Below are 18,148 nucleotides of genomic sequence, written 5' to 3'. Positions count from 1 at the left end.
TCTCTGTCACAGGATAGACAGAGAACATATTCTCTCAGCAACTGAAGCCCCTTTGTGGGGAATGGAGAAGTACGAGACCTTTCAAATAAGTTTTCCTGTGAAGTTTCTGGGACAAGCAGTTTTTGGAGCTAAGATGGTGAAAAAACTTAAGTAGTGTAGGAAGAAATTTCCAAACATAAAACTAAATTCCATCTCTCAAAGCAGCTGATGCGAATCATCGTAACTGGTAAAGTAATAATAAAAAATCCAGTAGGGATATGGGCAAAGTCTGTGGCTGAAAGAGGCCATTCTTGAAAATGTTAGAGGTGTCACATGGCCCAAACATGCATAAATGGAAAGTTAGTTCCACCCTTAATTATGGAGAGCCATAAAGATATATTTTGTTATTAACCCTTGAATAAAGGCAATTCTTAAGTGATCTAGAACTGTTACCACTACATTGTACTACCAAGTCCTTCTAATTAGGCACTATTTGCCCATGGTGTATGTACACACACACACACACGTTAAACAGAACATGAACAGTCTAAAAATGGGAGAAGGGTATCCCATTTCCAAATAAAATTAGAGTCACATGGTATATTCTCCTCAGATATATTATATACATACAATACGCCAAGTATGGATTACATATTTACCCCCTTTTTACTGTGAGCACAGAAGAGTCTCAGGAGGTATAAAAGTAATTATCTTGATTTGGCTGAGTTTTGGACTTATCTTTGTTCAAGAGGATGAAAGTTGTTATAAACATACTAGTGGGTTATTAGAAAACAAGAACAGACATTTAAGACTAATTCCATCAGTGTTTCAGAGTGCAGACCATCATGCACAAAACAATGAGTTGTTTTCATTTCAAAATAAGTTTACCAATGAACAGACTTGATTTTTGTAAACACAGCTTTTTTAAACACTGATGCGCAAGTGTATTTGATGTGGCTCTTTAATTTGCAGACATTAGAAGTAATCTGAAATAGAAAACAAGAATTCTAAATAAGCTGTTGCAATATTAAAATGCTAGATGAGATTGTGTTAATGAGCCACAAATGCAAACTCATACAAAACCTTTGAGAATACAGCTGTGTGGCCTACATTCCCCTCACTCTCTATTCTATTAAAACTGTATACATTGAGGAAGGACAAGTGAACATGTTACCATGGTGATCAGAACAGCCTTATCAAAGTTACAACATCATTTACTATGTAGAAAGGAGTCCCTAAAAGACCTTATTAAGCAAGAAGAAACACAATGATTTTTTTTTAAAGTTTTCAGAAAACAATTTTTTGTTCCACTTATAATAAGGTATCTGATATATAGGGCCTTTCATTTTCAGTTGTTATTTTATTTAATTTTTCCCAGGAATTTATCAGTGTTTATTACCACAACAACAAAAACAGGTGAAAATCAGTGCAAAAAAAAAATCTAGCTCCTAATGAAGTCAATGACAAAACTTCTACTGGGGGACAGATAGCGCAGTGGTTTGAGCATTGGTCTCCTAAATCAAGGGTTGTGAGTTCAATCCTTCAAGGGGCCATTTAAGGATCTGGGACAAAAATCTGTCAGGGGATTGGTCCTGCTTTGAGCAGGGGGTTGGACTAGATGACCTCCTACAGTCTCTTCTAACCCTGATATTCTATTGACTTCAATGGGAACAGGATTTGGCTGAAGCCTTACACTTTCACACACTGAGAACATTGTATGCAATGAACGAGCATGTCAAGACAGCACAGAACATCTAAACCTATAGAAGTCTTCTGGCACATTCTTCAAGGCACTGTGACAGACCTCTGCATTTACCATTCCCAATGCCTTGACATTTTGTTCTGGAGGGATTGTATAGATAGGATCAGATATTGAAAAATAAGCAATACAGCAGTGGTTATTTCAGTGTGGTGCACAGACTGTAAATGTAAACATTTAATTAAGGTGAAAGATATACCACTCATGCTCAGTACATCATCCTCGTCATCCTCTAGATGCATCTATTTTAAATAAAGTATTTATATTTCACACATTCCTCACTGAGGGCTTACACGAGGGCAGGTTTGAGGCTTTAAAGTCTATGTTGCAATCAGCAGCAAGTATTAGCTAAGGGCCTACTTTATTTCTGTTCAAAAGCAGCAGCATAACATGCTCCATAGAACAGCCAAACTGAAAGAATGAACAAGGATTTACTCAAAGCTTCCTACAAGTTTATATCATTACAATTTTAGAATGGGAGGTAAATGGCTTTTTGTATTTCTATAAGCCTTCTTGGTGCAGAGTTAAGCTAAAGGAAAAAAGCAAGCCCTAGATTGTGTGCTCCTTTATTTTCTTCAGTAAAGGAAATTTCAGACTCACAATGTTGCTTAATTCCACCAAGTTTTAAAGTAAAATTTGCTACAGTGTTCACTAAACATCCACATTTATAAATACCATTTACTGTACAGGATTGACCGTTCCAAGCAGCATTACAGCAGTAACGGACGTTCTGCTTCAAGAGAGGTCATTCTGCCTTTGTTAGATATAAATTTGTAAAGGCAAATGAAAATAAATTACTCACCTTTCTAAGAAAATGAAAATGAAAAATAGGTTCAAGAATATGTATGACTGATTTTGGTCTCAGAAAAATCTATGACTGGCAAAGATATCTACCATTTAATATTATATTTGGTTCTTTCATGAAAAACCAAAACAATCTTTATTGATAACTGAAATTATTAAACTTATGCATTGGCAGGAAAGTGAGGATATCCTAAATCTGCATGTAAACCACTTATTTACCATAAAAATTTATTGTGCTTCTAAAAAGATTGTAACTGTGGGTTTAATTGTTGATAACTCAGGGAAAATCTAATGCTAAAAGCATGCACCATCAGTAATGGATTTTCACAAAGGACATTTTAAATTACAAACTGACTCAAAGGATAGTACAAAAGAATTTCTTCTCCCTGAAGGGATTTTCAGATGCAGGCACTGGTATAATAAGGGGATCTTCTCCAATATGAGCATCACAGTATGCCAATAAATCAGCTGCAGCCTTGGATACCTATTGGAGAAAAGAAAGTGATAACCATTATTAAACTTGTGATACTGAAATAGTCAGCGTTGTTTAAACATTCCCATTAAGCATAAAATATCAGAAGTCCCCCTTATGAAAGCAGCAGATGATCAGCGTATCCACTTTTCAAGGCATTAGACCAAAGGTCTGAACCTGCTCTTACAAGGCCAGATCATTCTTTTACATTGTTTTCCAACATAGGGGATAGGAAACAGTCTTGATTCATGAAGTTTCTTCCTAACTGTTTCCTCAGGGGCAAACAGTGAGTTTAATACCCTTTGTGAAGTCACCAATTAATGTGATAAATATAGCATTAATTATAATCTGAATCTTAGAGTAAATTGTCTTAACATTTATTTGTACTTATTCTTTCATATTCATGGGATAAATCTAAATCTTCCAAAATATGCAGGTAAAAGTTTTATTTTTTTCTGTCCTTATGGAAAAGTCTGATAGAAATTTAACAGAAAATGAAAACCTTTCTTATAGGGGTTTTTGAACTATACTACACAATTTAACAGATATCTACCTCCCTGTTATACGATTTTGTGAACATTAACCTTTCTATGTGTTTTAGCCACTCTATTGGAATGTATGTAGAGAGATTTTTATAAAGCGCTATTGGTTTCATACCTATCAAATTCTATAATTTTTCCATACAGATGTACCACTCTGCTCAATTCAGTGCTACACAAAACACATACTGATTTGTGTGCTGGGGTCAATTACAATATATTGATTTCCATTTCATGCAAAAATGTTCCTCATTAGCTGAAATCCTTCAACATTACTCTATTAAGTCTCAACAGGTTTCTTTACTGGAGGACTTCAATGGGAGCTAAGGATGCCCAGCGCCTTGGAGAATGAAGCCCAATATGAGTATTAATTGTTAGCCTTCAGGATGCATTGTAAGTCTCACTTATTTTCCTCAGGCCTTTGTGAAAGGGCTATGGCACCTAGTCATCCTGTGTCACAAAGTATGTGGAGTATTTTTGTATCCTTTGACAGCCTGGCTGGCTATTTCTGCTACTTGACTTGAGCCATTTAAATTTTTCTTTTTGTTTTTTTAAAAGAGTATTGTATCTTAAGTATTGGGACAGTGCCCAGAGCTTCGGATAGGTGCTCTTTTCGTCAGTCAAGCTATATTAAAATAATGGTGTCCAAATAAAGGACAATGATGTGCCAAATTCTCCCTTCAATTATAGACTGAGTTCAGTATGATTGCACCTGTTTAAACGAGAGGAGAATTTGTGCCTAAATTTCCTATGTTCTCTAAAGAATTTGTAATCAGCCTCAAAACTCTAGCCTGCTCATGCATAGCTTCCTTTGGCAAGCGCCCAAACCTCCAGAGGGCTTTGGATCAGGCCCATAACATCAATGGGAACCTTTCCAATGACTTCAATAAGCTTTTAATCATGCTCCATATGAACTTTCCAATCCATTTTCATATCAAGGAACAATTTATTCCATACAATTTTGTACTAGAAAACTTAAAACCGACCAAATATTTATGATTGGAATCCCATTACAGACTCCACTCCTTAGCTGAAGAAATCAAAATGTTAAAGTCACGATAACTAGTTTGTAGCAAGTGAACCATGCCGAGAGAGAGAAGGTTGGGCAGAGGCATTACACATGAACAACGAATCACTGGGGCAATACATAGCTAGGAAAAACAGTATTACATAGGGCAGGAAAAAAGTTCAGTTGAGCAAATCTTGAGGGGAAGAGATCTGCAGAAAGGAATAATACTTTAGAAAAAGAAACAGGAAAATAAAATGGGTGAGAAAGGAAGAAAGTAAAAGAGGTGGAAGGAGACTGTTTCCCTATTATTTTCAGACTCCCTCAAATATCTACTGGGTGAGATGTGGCAAAAGAAAAGATGATTTTTCACTTTCTTCTGGCGCTGGTCAGGGATCGGACAGGTCTGAATTGTAATAACCAAAGAGAATTGCAAAATCTTTTTAGCAAATTCTGATGGGATTTTCATTTAAATTCACTGGAGAATGTAAAGAGACTCTACAAGGAGCCTTGCTGTGTATATTAAGGACAAGATCATTGCCCACACTCCAGAAAGGCAAGCCAGAAGATGGCACAATGAGCTCTCCCTTACTAATGACCCTTGCAGGAACTGTGCAAAGTACAACTTTGTGTTTCATTGAATGGTAGGCAAATTACTCTGGCTAATGGGTAGGCCATGGCCCTAGAGGGAATGTATGCTACTGCATTCTGGAGCATAAGGAGAAATGAGTGTGTTGCCCCGGATTACAACTTGACTGATCTCTCCGCTTTTCCATTCTCACTCCTGATCAGACTCAACTTCACCTCACAATCCTCAAGGCAGAGTTCTCCCCAACTCACTGAGCTCGTCCTGAATTCACTTGTGTAAATTTAACCCTCAAAGCCAGATCTGCCTCCACAGACATCAAATCCATTACTCTGTAAGGTTATGTCATGTGCCTCAAACAACTTCACTACTGTAAAGAGCTATTACATAGTAAATAAGTCTTTAAGCCTACCTCCACAACAAGCTGAAATAAAGTTTAGCTAAAGATGCTTGGTGGGTTCATTCTGAATTATTAAACAGCAGAATAAGAAGACATTTTACCCATGAAGCCGATTCTCCATTACATTTAGGGCCTGATCCTGCAAGCCCAGCATGCACAGAACTGACATTGACTTCAGTGAGAGTTCTGTACACAGGGGACTGATCTTTCTCTAACTGTCTGCTGCCTATCATAGACAGTCAATTTATGAAAGGTAACAAATCTGAACATTAAAAAAACCCACAGATTTCCACTGGATGGGAAAGGAAAGAATAGTTTTCTACCATCACCTTTTGAGAAAAATAAAGAATGTAATTCCACTGCCCTACCACACAAACACCAGTGTGACTGAATATGAAGACTGGGAATGATGGCAGAAGTTCCAACTTCTAGAATGCTGATGGGTTAGAATGTTGATTGGTTACAAGTTCTTTATATGGCATGATGTCTGAGAGCACAGTGATATGCACGGTCACAGCAATTCAAGATGAAAAAACCTATTACTGAGTCCATCCCTAGGCTAAGGCATGATATAGCCCCCACATCTAACTTATAAACCAATTTATGAATAGGAAAAGGGAACACTTCCAGAAACAGAGAGTTGGCGTACCTTTCAACAGCGTATTAAAACAACACTTCAGATTTACTAACGTCAGAACAAGAATCACAAGTGAGTTGTAGACTCACTATAGTATGATGCAACAGTACCCACTTACAACAAGCAACGAAGCAGCACAGGCCAACATTTCAGTTCAATGATTGTCACAAGCTAAAACCTCCATCTTCTTCCCCATACCAAGCCCAATAACTTTTTTTATGGGGGAACCCCCCCCCCCTCAGGTTTACACTGCATTAGGGCTGTTGGAGTAGCTCCCTGGCGACTATAGAGCTACAGCAGTTGACTATTTACAACAATAGCAAAAAAGTTAGTGGTCATACTCCAACAGCACTAAGTCACATCAGGGTGAGCTTTTATAGGTTATGGACATATTTCTGTCAGCACACAAGAGGTGTGCTGCAACAGCCTACTAATGCATACCCTGCTATGCCTTATTTCTATATGTAATGTACTGTGTCATTATCACATTTGAAATACAGGAAATGTTAAATAAAGGACATGATTTTAAACTTTAATAACAGTTGCTCACCTTAAAATATTCAAGCTGAATGCTGCTTGGCAGTTTCTGTTCAATGTTGCATGGCTCAGGACTATTTTTATTAATATAAAAAAAATCAAGTGAACCTAACAAATGATTTGCATCAATCCTTCCCTATTTCCCCAATAAAACTGTGGCTTCTGTTTCATAAAAACTCATTTACATCTGCCACAGAAATAGCTAAAATAATCAGAATTCATCGGTCAAACTGAAGTCTAACAAAGTTAACAACACGAGTGCTTCTTTAACACCTCCCCTTTTTTACCGTATTAAAATATGTATTTGCCCAATCTCTCATTTTACATATCATGCTTTTCTACTCCCCTTAGGATAAAGGGAGTACCTAATTGTCAAAGTTATCAAATAGTTGTGATGCTGAAAACAACTGGCAGCCTCAGGAGGACTGTGGAATTTTACCATTACATTTCAGAACAACAGAGGTGATTAAAACAGCCCAAGTTAGAATGTAATCCTGTTAGCTAGCTGTACTATAATTATAAGCTTCAAATGACAAGGGAAAATGCTGCAATTACTATGTCATCTGCCTTGTCATAGATTGTGACTAATTACTATCATTGCTATGACACCCACTCCACTTATTCCTTTGCATCCAAAAATCAACAGATCCACGCACATTTCTCAGCAACCCCGCCGCTTATCTCATAACATTATTCAGAGGCAGTTAGGGATATTTTCTACTTCCTTTTGAAAAAAAGGAAACAAAGTAATAGCTGATACTATATGATACTTAAGTGTTTCAGCATTCCTTCTTGCTGAATTTTTCTACTCATGAAGGTGAAGAGCTCAAACAGAACCTCAGAGCCTCTATTCATGGGACAACTATGGTGCAGCCAGTTGCAGCACTACATTCTCTTAACCTCTCTCAATTTCGATGACCTTCCTGGTTAGCAGGAATCAGATCTTCCATAGGCACCAGTAGCTGTTCTTGGGGCGTCTCTTAGGTAGGAGCCATTATGTATATCAGCATCCTGATTCCATGCTGTGGGATCGATCCTCACCTTCTGTAGTCAGATGACACCAAACTCAGTTTACTATTCTTCTACTGTAACTCATTCTTCAGGCTTATCACATGCCATCAACAACAGCATTCCCACAGACACTGGTACACGTACCAGTATTGATGCTTCCAGCTTTTATGACTAGTAGAAGTCTAGCCTCTCCCTCTCTTTAATGAGCTTCCTTGTTGGACTCCAGTGCACTGGCACTGCTGGTTTCTCTGATGGGCCATGGTGCTTGCTTTCTAGTCAGTTATGAACAATTTAAGCTGCAATGGAGTATGGGCACCTCCAAATGCAACTTTTAGGACCACAAATCTTTGAGATGAGCAGGCTCACATAACCTCTGCTGGTTACAGCATGTGAGGCAGCCACAGACAAGGTGATGTGCAATGGAGCCCTTTTGTTTCTTTATGATGTATGAAGGTGGTCTAGAAAGTTTATTTTAAGAAAAACATTTTTATTCCTTTTTTTCTTCTCATTAGAAATTCAGGTCTTATCTACTCTGGAAGACTGATCGGATAGTGAAGCAATTTTTATTCAAACTATTTAAAAAAAATTTTTTTTATTAATGTCTATTTAAATTAAATAGTTAAGAAACACTTGGGAAAAAGGACATCTTTAAGATTCAGCACTGCTACCTCTTCAGTAAAGATCTGCAAGAGCTCTAAATTCACATCTTGAGACTACCAATGAGTCTTTCAGTAGAGCCAGGATAGACCAGATTTGTTATGTCTGCTATTTCTAAGGTTAAAAAATAAAAAAAAAAAGCAGTCAGAAGAAACCGTTTAAGCCGAGCCCATGTCCCCAACCTCTTAACATCTCTTTTCAAGTTTTCTTTGATCATAAAAATAAGGCACAAACTCAACTGTTTTCTCCTTTGCAAGTCACCTTTAGGCTATTAAGCTAATACAGTTGCCATGAAAGACTTGGAGCCACTGGTTTTTCAGCAGCTTATAAATTGCTATGATACAAATTTCTGTTTAGTTTGACCTTACATCAGGTACCAAAATGCAACTGGAGAACAAATGATTGGGCTTTTAAGCTATCTGGGCCTTAGGCCTGCCTCAGCTGTCCATAATTAAACTGACAACAAAAAAGCCTCATTTCCCTTCTGCCTTTGTTGTTTTATATTTAGTTACAGAACATTACTTTGTACTTCTAACACATTACGTTGTCCCCACTAATTTCCCCGAACAAGACCTTATCAATAGCTAGGCTATAGTTTGGTGCTGTAGTAGCTGTTTTAAGATAATGCCTAGTAAATGAAATTATGTTTTACAGGGGAAAAAAGCCAACTGAAAACGGAGTTTTTGAAAAACGGGGATCTTAGTGCAGATACACAAGAACAAACAGATTTTCACTAAATGAAATGCAAATATGAATGTACATGTATTCATGACAATTTCATCATCATGTAATAAAGAGATGAAATATAATTAAAGCTGTGTTTATATAGTTTTCAATGGAACTTTGTGTAAGCAGTTTCCAATGATTGGTGAATAGATTTAGATAAAATAAAAGCACCAGTGATAATTGATATTCTATTCATCTAAACGCAAGAGTGCCTTTATTCACTCAGTAATTACTAAAATGCCTGTATGACATTGAATTAGAAAGAAATACTATTTATATGTACATGATGCAGTTTTTAAATACACAATCACATATTTTTTCTCCCACAGGTACCCTGCCTCATTTAGTGCATAGGATGGATTCACAAGGAGGCCAAGTTAAGGTTGCATGGGTAATCTTGTAACTGGCACTATCTAACAGTGCTTGGCTTTATAACTTAAATAACTGTCTTTTAACTTTTTTTTTATTGTAATGTGCTGAAGTGTCACTTTAATTCTGGGGAGGTTATCACATCCAAAGATACTGTAACTTTTAAATGAGTGCTTTGAAGACTTACAGATTAAATATAGCATTTCAGAAATTTAAACAAGAACTTTTCAGCTTCTTAATGACTACATTTGAGAATGGTATAAATTCTAGGGTAGTAGGTGTTATTGAGTTTTTTTAAATACAAAACGTGATTCCCTTGTATTGATTTTGCAATTATTTTAAATGTGTATTTGAACAACAGCTTGGCTGCTGTACTTCTTCCATCTAGTCCTGCAGTAAATTTATTGTACTATTTGGGGGACAGAGTGGATAAAAACTAGGGTGAGATTCTCACTCCGATTCCACCCCCTGTATGTCAGGTAAGGGGGCAAGAGCAACTTAAACAGTTCTTTAGACCCCCAAATGTGGCCAAGAGAATTCCCCCCGCACAGGAATTGAGGAAGATAGCTGTGAGGCAGCCATCTAAGAATCCCTTGCAAGCCCTGGCAAAGGAGATGTGAAAGGTGCATCAAAGGTGGTCCTGCAGCTAGGATTCCAGACAGCATTGCAACCTATAGGGCAGTCTCAGAAGGATGTCATCATTTAGCTCCACAGGGATGTCTAAATTATGGTGGGTCACTTAGCCTCCAGAGAAGTCCAGAATTGGGAGAGCATAAAAAGCCATGTTAGATCCTCTTCCTCATGGACTTTGAGTTCTATGCTGCATCTCTGATCTTTCTTGAGTTAACCAATGAATATGTATTTATATTGAGACATTTGATATACGTTATCAGTGCAATCAAGCTTTTCCTGTAGAAGTGCATGGATTGGAGAGACTCCTTCTCAAATATGGTGGTTAAGATGATGGACCCAAATTTCCTCAACAATCACTTTGTTCTACTGTAGCTTTCCCACAGTAAATGAAAAGCGCTCAAATTTGGAAATAGAAAGAGTCAGAGATCCTTGTGTGTTTAATTTAGATTTTGTACATCCCTCAGATACTATGGCGTCCAATGTGGCAAGGGCAAGTTGTTTGAAAAAGGAACGAACAAGAGGCAGATTGACATATGATAAACCTCCCACTATGTGTGGGGTTAAAAATACTGTTTTAAAAGTCTCTTACAACCTTTCATGTGTTAATGGATATTGGTCTTCATTACTAAAGAACACACGTGATTATGGTACTTCACAAACTCATAGAAATGTCTGGTAGGGACCTTGAGAAGTCATCAAGTCCATCCCCGTGTGTCAGGAACTCAGCTGGCTCTGGGCATGGTTGTGTGGCAACCAATGAGCTTGGCTGGGCCAAACAAACCCTCATTAAGTGACTGTGCTCCCTGACTGGACAGAGGGGCCAAGAGATCAGATCATCCTTTAAGCCTTTCAGCAACAGCAGCACAGTGGCTGCTCAATGTGTTCCATACTCACAGCTGCACCAAACCTGCTTCCTGTACCAGCCCTTGCTCCAACTGATGTCTGCCCCCACTACAGCCTTAGTCCCTTCCTTCTTCAGAACTCCTGGCACCGACCACTGGCTTGTCTATTGACCATGACTCCAGCTCTGCCCTTTGGTTCTGTTCTGACTTCCAACTCCGACCATTATCTTGTTCCCTGATTTTGCCCAAGCCAGATTCCTGTTCTGACCACTAAGTCACACCACCTACACAGTGGTCTGACACCCTGCACTGAGGAAGGACCAAGTAAACCTAGACCATTCTTGACATGTGTTTGTCCAAGCTGTTCTTAAAACCTCCAGTGATGGGGAGTCTACAACCTCTCTTGGAAGCCTATTCCAGAGCTTAACTACCCTTGAAGTTAGAAAGTTTTTCCTAATACCGAACCAAAGATCTCCTTTGCTGCAGATTACGCCAATTACTTATTGTCCAACCTATACGGTACATGGAGAATAATTGATAACAATCTTCTTTATAATACATATCACTTAGTAAGAAACAACATCTTTAACATCTCTGTAAATTTTTCTGGAATGGGAGCTAGACATTAAGCATTTGCTTTAGGTCTTTAAAAAAATAGGGAAAATATGTATATACAAATATTTTCCAGGTATCACCATTCCATGTGAAGGGTAAATAAATATTACTGATTATAGGAAAGCTATATGCTAGCAATACTAAGCTTATTCTAGATCATGCTATGCAATAACTAAACAGAAAAAGTAACCCTCACTTACCCAATAGATTATTTTAAAATATTCTATTCAAGAGCAGGTTGCATATTTAAGAAATTAAAGCCTATTAAAATTAACTTCTTGCAATGCAAACATTTATTGTACTCTTACACATGAGGAACATAAGAAACGCACAACATTTATGATGAAATTTGTAAAATGGTTAGTTGGAGGAAAATTTAATTAAACTGAAGTGGACTTGCTTAAAAGCACTCCCTCTCTCTTCCCTCTCATCCTTTATTTACTGACGGTTATGTTTTTCAGACATAGTGATTAGTGACTGTGTGTGCAACATGACATCTTAAAAGGAAGCTGATTTTCAGAGTGCTGAGTACATGCCCTTGAAAAACCAGGCCCTTCTAAGGTGACTAGTGATTCTGGGGGCCCAACTTGTCACCTTTTAAAATCTTGGCCTAATGGAAGACATAGGGAGAAATGAAAAGTAATAATTCTCCAATTTTCAGTTAAAAAAATATAATCTCTTCACCCCACATGCTTAACAAATACAGTTAAAGGTGTAATATTTAACCCACAAAAAGAGGTCTTCAAATATCAGATGCAGACAAATCTGGAGAAGCCAAAATGAAATATTGCATCATTCAACTTAATTCCCCAGCGCAATGACAACTCTGCTGAACAAAATAAAGGTGAAATTGATTGTATATTTTGTGTTTCATCTATGTTCAGTGGTAACACAGAATGACAAAACAGTGATTTACAAGAGTGATGAAAATTCTAAGGGCCAAAATGTTCTAAAGGACAGCCTCCTTTACTATTGATGCAATCTGCAACTGCAGAAACTGCTTTCACCTCAACCCAAATGCTGTTGGGCTTTGTCCTGCCATCAGGAAGAAAAGGGCTTGTGGCTCCTTTAAGGTTCCCCCTCCCCCCACTAATTACAAGATGAGTGCAAAGAGGACAGTTACCTGAGCCAAGGGCAATTGGATGAGGCTGACTCAGGTGGGATGCCAACTATCTTGTGTATTGTAGGAGGGAAGGTATTTATAGACAGTTCTCTGCAGACCAGGGGTTCTCAAAATTGGGGTTGGGACCCCTTAGGGGTGGTGAGGTTATTAAATGGGGGGTCACAAGCTGTCAGTCTCCACCCCAAATCCCGCTTTGCCTCCAGCATTTATAATTGTGTTAAATATATTAAAAAGAGTTTTTGATTTATAAGGAGGGTTGCACTCATAGGCTTGCTATGTGAAAGGGATCATCAGTACAAAAGTTTGAGAACCACTGCTCCAGACATAATCTCTCTCACCATGGACCAGGAGCACTCACCCTCCCCACCCATGGGATCAAAGTAGGTCTGAGTTTTATGATCGGCTGTGGGCATTGCACTAGTTGCCTTTTTCTTTGGGGCTAAGAAGGAATTTTTCACTCACTGGCAGATTGGCTGAGGCAGGATGTTTTTTCGCCTTCCTTACAGCAGGGCAGGACCCCGGTGGGGTATTTAATGAGGGTAGGTCAAGTTCTTGCAACTTATCAGCTATCCAGTGCAGGTCCTAATTCCATAAAGGGTACAGTTCCCTGATAAATTGGAGTTGGGAATCTGGGGGAAGGGAGCTGGCATTCCTAAAGTCTAGTACAGCAATGAGACGACCCCCCCCCCCCACCTCCTTTCACCCTCATAGAGGGGAGGGTGGTGGGGTGCAAGCAATGGGCGAGTTGGGTAGAGCTGATGATAGCCCTTCCAAATAGGTGAGAATGATTAAGGAAAGAATGAATACCTACACTATATGATTTATTGATGAATATTTCCCAGATGAGTTAATAAAATCATGGCCCAATTAACCCACATCCCTTGAATTTTGTCTTTCTTCCTGCTGGGTTAGGATAATGCACCTAAATTTAACTGCAGGAGCAAATCTGAGTACCTGTGCCTCAAACCACCTGATTGTGGGTGCAGACCAGGTAGTTAGAGATGCAAGTACTTCTATTTCACCTGTTATTATTTACTGATGTACACTGTACCCACAAAAAAAAAAAAAAAGTAGGCTGGGCATGAGTCCTTTGAGAAGTACCCTGATTAAAGTCAGACGGAATCAATTATAAACCATTGTTTTTTCATGTTGTTATTCTTTGAACATTATTTCATATATCACAATGCAAAGTACTCAGTTAAGGATTTTCTGAAGTACTGAAGGTGAAATTTTACTACGCAAAAGTAAAGAGCAATTTCAGAACAACATTGACTCAATTTACCTTTATCCTGTCCATGTATGCTTCCATTTTTAACTGCTCCACAGCTTTTCTTGCTTGAGATATATTGGTTGTGTTGTTATTAGACATGATTTCCTTCATTCTGTTTTCCCTAGAACAGTCAAAGTTAAAGCATTTGAAAAGTTGCTTTTCTAAACAGATTCTTACAGGCTTGGTTAAGAGTACACTTGTTTAATGTAATATAGCAATCCGACTACAATTAACTCTCCCTAGACTAACAAAATAAAATTAAATGTAAAGTTACCATTGCTAGACTGCATAACTACAAATGTAAACCACATAAGGCGAGGAAATAAGTACCTGTAGTTGTTCAACGATCCATCTATACTCAATTCCCCTGTTCATCATCTACCATCCTCCCCACATATTTGCACCCTCAACCACAACTCTGAGCATAACTAATATGCCAAATCACAAATACAAGTTTCTACACAGAAACTACTTAATTAAGATTGCCAACACAGATCATGCATTCATATAATACAAATACATCTCAACTACCATTTGCAATTTTATTCCAGGCCTCACTTACACACACTAATACAAAGCCACATACAGATCTGTTGTACATATGATTTATGAAAGCCACACCATCCTGATATCAGTCATCAAAACAGATGACCTTTTTAAGCAATTAGAATAGTAATAGTTAAGACTGCTCACAGGTTGTTCAGGAAGAGTGCTAGAGATAAGAATAATGGAAGAGAAGCAATCAAGGTTGTAAAGGAGAATTAAGGAGTTGAGCATAGATGGAGCTTTCAACTAGATACGTTCATGCAGTATAGGTTCATCAGTGGCTATTAGACAGGATGTTGTCCCTAGTCTCTGCTTGCCAGAAGCTGGGAATGGCTGATAGGGAATGGATCACTTGATGATTACCTGTTCTGTTCATTCCCTCTGTGCCACCTGGCAGTGGCCACTATTGGAAGACAGGATACTGGGCTAGATGGACCTTTGGTCTGACCCAGTATGGCCGTTCTTATGTTCAAAGACTTAACTGCTTATTTCCCTGTTTTTTATGGTTTCCATGATTGGGATATGTACTTTCCCAGCCTAAACACAAAACAACCCCCCATTAAGTGTAGGAATTACCCTGCTTTTAAAAACAAATTGTTATCAACTTTGATATCTGTCTGCAAACTATGAAGGTAACAAAGATAAGATGGGTGAGGTAGAATCTTTTATTGGACCAACTTCTGTTGGTGACAGAGAGAAGCTTTGAGTTTATACAGAGCTCTTCTTCAGGTCAGGGAAATGTACTCAGTGTCACAGCCAAAGACAAGGTGAAATAGATTATTCAGCATAAAGAGTTAACACATGTTGCAAGAAACCATTCAAGGTGAAGTGGGTAGTTAACACCTCTGCAATCACAGGACAGAGGGTTAATAGGTTACAGATTGTTGTAATAAGCCATAAATCCACTGTTTTTGGGTCTGTGATTTTTAGTGTCTAGCAACGCTACCAATTTAAGCTTCCAGGCCCATCTTTTGAAGGTGTTGTGCAGGTTTCCTCTGAGGATGATGACAGAGGTCACATATGGAGTGATCGTTCAGTGAAGTGTTCATCAACAGGTGATATGGTGTTTTTATCTTTTATTATTTTTCTGTCAGTGTAGTGATTGTTTCGTTTCACCCACATAGTTGTTCTTGTGGCATTTAGTGTACTCAGTACTGGGTTTACCATGGCTCCGGTGGCACCGTGGATCCACGCTAGGGTGACCAGATGTCCCAATTTTATAGGGACAGTCCTGATATTTGGGTCTTTTTCTTGTATAGGCTCCTATTACCCCCCACTCCCTGTCCCAATTTTTCACACTTGCAGCCTGGTCACCCTAGTCCACGCCCACACTTGGAAGGGGCCAACATAGGGTTAATCCAGCCTGGGCCAAAGCCCAGCAATGTGAAGAATCAGCAGCTTCCCTGTGCCAGCTGAAACACTCAGCAGCCTGAGAAGCGCAGTGCGCAGGTGCAAAAGGGACGGGGTGTTGCAGGGTGTGCTGGGAGTTATAGTTTGCAAGCCACTGTGTTCCGCTGGGACCTGCGCTGCCAGCTGCACTACTAGTCCCAGAATGCCCCGCACCATGCTACCAACCACCCCAACTGAAGTGGTCTGAGCGGACCAAAAAGAAACCCCAAGCAAGGAAATGGTCTGGTGCAGGGAGAGGGTTCCCTGCATTAATCCCGCTGAGCTCCTGGCTCCCCCCACCCCTCTCCTGGAGTGGTAGGGAGCTGGGGGCAGCCCCCCAAATGAACATGATGCCCAGGGGCTCCTGGGCATTGTCTCGATCTTGCACTTCACGGTGGGGGTTGATTATCTGTGGTCCCTGGGAGCAGGGCGGGTGGTGACAGTGGGGCTTGTCAGTGCTGGCTGCCGTGCCCCCTGCCAGTGGAAATGCCCAGAAACTGCCCCCCTGCCCTCTGGGGAGGGGAAGGGGTGCAGCCCAGTTTTGGGGGAAAGGGGCAGTTGTGGGGCAAGTCAGGGTGCGATAGGGGAGCTGGTGGTGACTCCATGTGGGGGGTGTAGGAGAAGCAGGGTGTTATGGTGGTGGTTGGCAGAGGGAGGGAGGGGAGTGTCTGTGTTGAAGATGGGGGTTTACTCAGTGTGTGTGGAGGGGGGGTAGTAGAAGAGAGAGAGGTGACAGCCCTGGGGTGAAAGTGTGTGTGAGGAGGTGGGCAGTAGCAGGGACATTGAGGAGAGCCTTTGTTAGGAGGTTAGTTGTGTGGGATGGGGACAGTAGGAGGGACCAGGGGGAAAGCCCAGGTGTGAAGATTAGGGTAGGAGCTTGAGGCTGGATTGTGGCAGCCTTTGTGGTATAGTGTGTGTTTTCTCTCTGTGTTTTTCCCTGCCAAAAGCAACAGAGGGTCCTGTGGCACCTTTGAGACTAACAGAAGTATTGGGAGCATAAGCTTTCGTGGGTAAGAACCTCACTTCTTCAGATGCAAGTAATGGAAATCTCCAGAGGCAGGTATAAATCAGTATGGAGATATCTCCATACTGACCTGCCTCTGGAGATATCTCCATACTGATTTATACCTGCCTCTGGAGATTTCCATTACTTGCATCTGAAGAAGTGAGGTTCTTACCCACGAAAGCTTATGCTCCCAATACTTCTGTTAGTCTCAAAGGTGCCACAGGACCCTCTGTTGCTTTTTACAGATTCAGACTAACACGGCTACCCCTCTGATACTTTCCCTGCAAAAGATGAGCACCAGTAATTTTCCTCCCCACATTCTGCCCCAATGTTTTGTAAACATTATTATACCAAAGTAGAAAATGCAGCTTTAAAAAATGTATTTACAAAACACAACTTTGGGTGGAGGAGGAAGTGGTTGTGCTAGGGAGATGCAGGTGTGACACCACTGACCGCTACATCCAGGCTTAATATGGCTCATCAGTGTTGTAATTAAACATTGTGTTCCGTGCCCCAAGCAGGCCATGAGAGTTTTGTCTTTTTTTTTTTTTTTTTTTTTTAAACAAACAACCAACCCCCTCCCACACAAACCAAATTCAATGGTATTCTGGGTACATTGATGTTAGCTTTGTTCTCTACAGGCGGAGTGTGGCTTCAACTATCTTATTTTGTTTTTGAATAAATGTTTTCATCCCCATCCCGGCAATACCACATTTACTATGCATCAATGGTGCTGGCACGCTGGGCCCACACTTGGAAGGGGCCCAACACAACCACATGGGGGCCCTCAAATATGTTTGTCACTGGGCTCACAAAAAGTTACTGGATGAGTTACACCACATATTGTGATGTGAATTTGTAGGACACATGGGTCTTGAAAGATGTGTTGGGGGGGGGGGGGAAGTAATTGATCACAGTAGCAGCGGAGGTATGTCTGCAGGTTTTGCGTCTGTTCTGGCATGGTCTAGTGCTGTTTTGCGTTGGTGGGTCCTGGTCTGTGGGGAGCTTGCTTCTCATGATGAGCTAGATGAGGTTTGGGGGTTGTTAAAAGGTCATATGAGGAGGGTTTGGGAAAGATTTCTTTCAGAATGGGGTCTCCATTGAGTAGGGGTTGTAATTCTTTAATGATACCCCAGATGGATTCCACATCTTAACATTTAAGACTGTATAAACCAAATAAGGAAACTCCCCCAGAAAAGTAATTGCATCATAGATCAGGCCACCCAAATACTCCAAGAGAAC

The 18,148-nt window shown here is 39.9% G+C and overlaps 1 protein-coding gene across 4 annotated transcripts in view; it reads right to left on the bottom strand.

Moving 5' to 3' along the window:
* Positions 1–1,533: 1,533 nt before the first annotated feature.
* GNG4 (G protein subunit gamma 4) overlaps positions 1,534–18,148 on the bottom strand; it is a 31,088-nt gene continuing 14,473 nt past the window's right edge. For 3 of the 4 annotated variants that reach the window (XM_034765067.1, XM_034765065.1, XM_034765063.1), the window contains exons 2-3: positions 13,978–14,086; positions 1,534–3,026 (exon numbers count right to left, since the gene is read on the bottom strand). In XM_034765067.1, the coding sequence (XP_034620958.1) occupies positions 2,898–3,026; positions 13,978–14,076 (228 nt within the window). In that variant the 5' untranslated portion in view covers positions 14,077–14,086 and the 3' untranslated portion in view covers positions 1,534–2,897. Of the gene's footprint in view, positions 3,027–6,801; positions 7,764–13,977; positions 14,087–18,148 lie in introns of those variants that run through there. The other variant, XM_034765064.1, reaches the window with a different exon arrangement.

The sequence above is a fragment of the Trachemys scripta genome, chromosome 3 (genome assembly GCF_013100865.1).
Source record: "Trachemys scripta elegans isolate TJP31775 chromosome 3, CAS_Tse_1.0, whole genome shotgun sequence".
In the NCBI taxonomy this organism is placed as follows: Eukaryota; Metazoa; Chordata; order Testudines; family Emydidae; genus Trachemys; species Trachemys scripta.
Note: the sequence above shows the minus strand (reverse complement) of the source record. Positions and strands in the feature narration are given on the sequence as shown.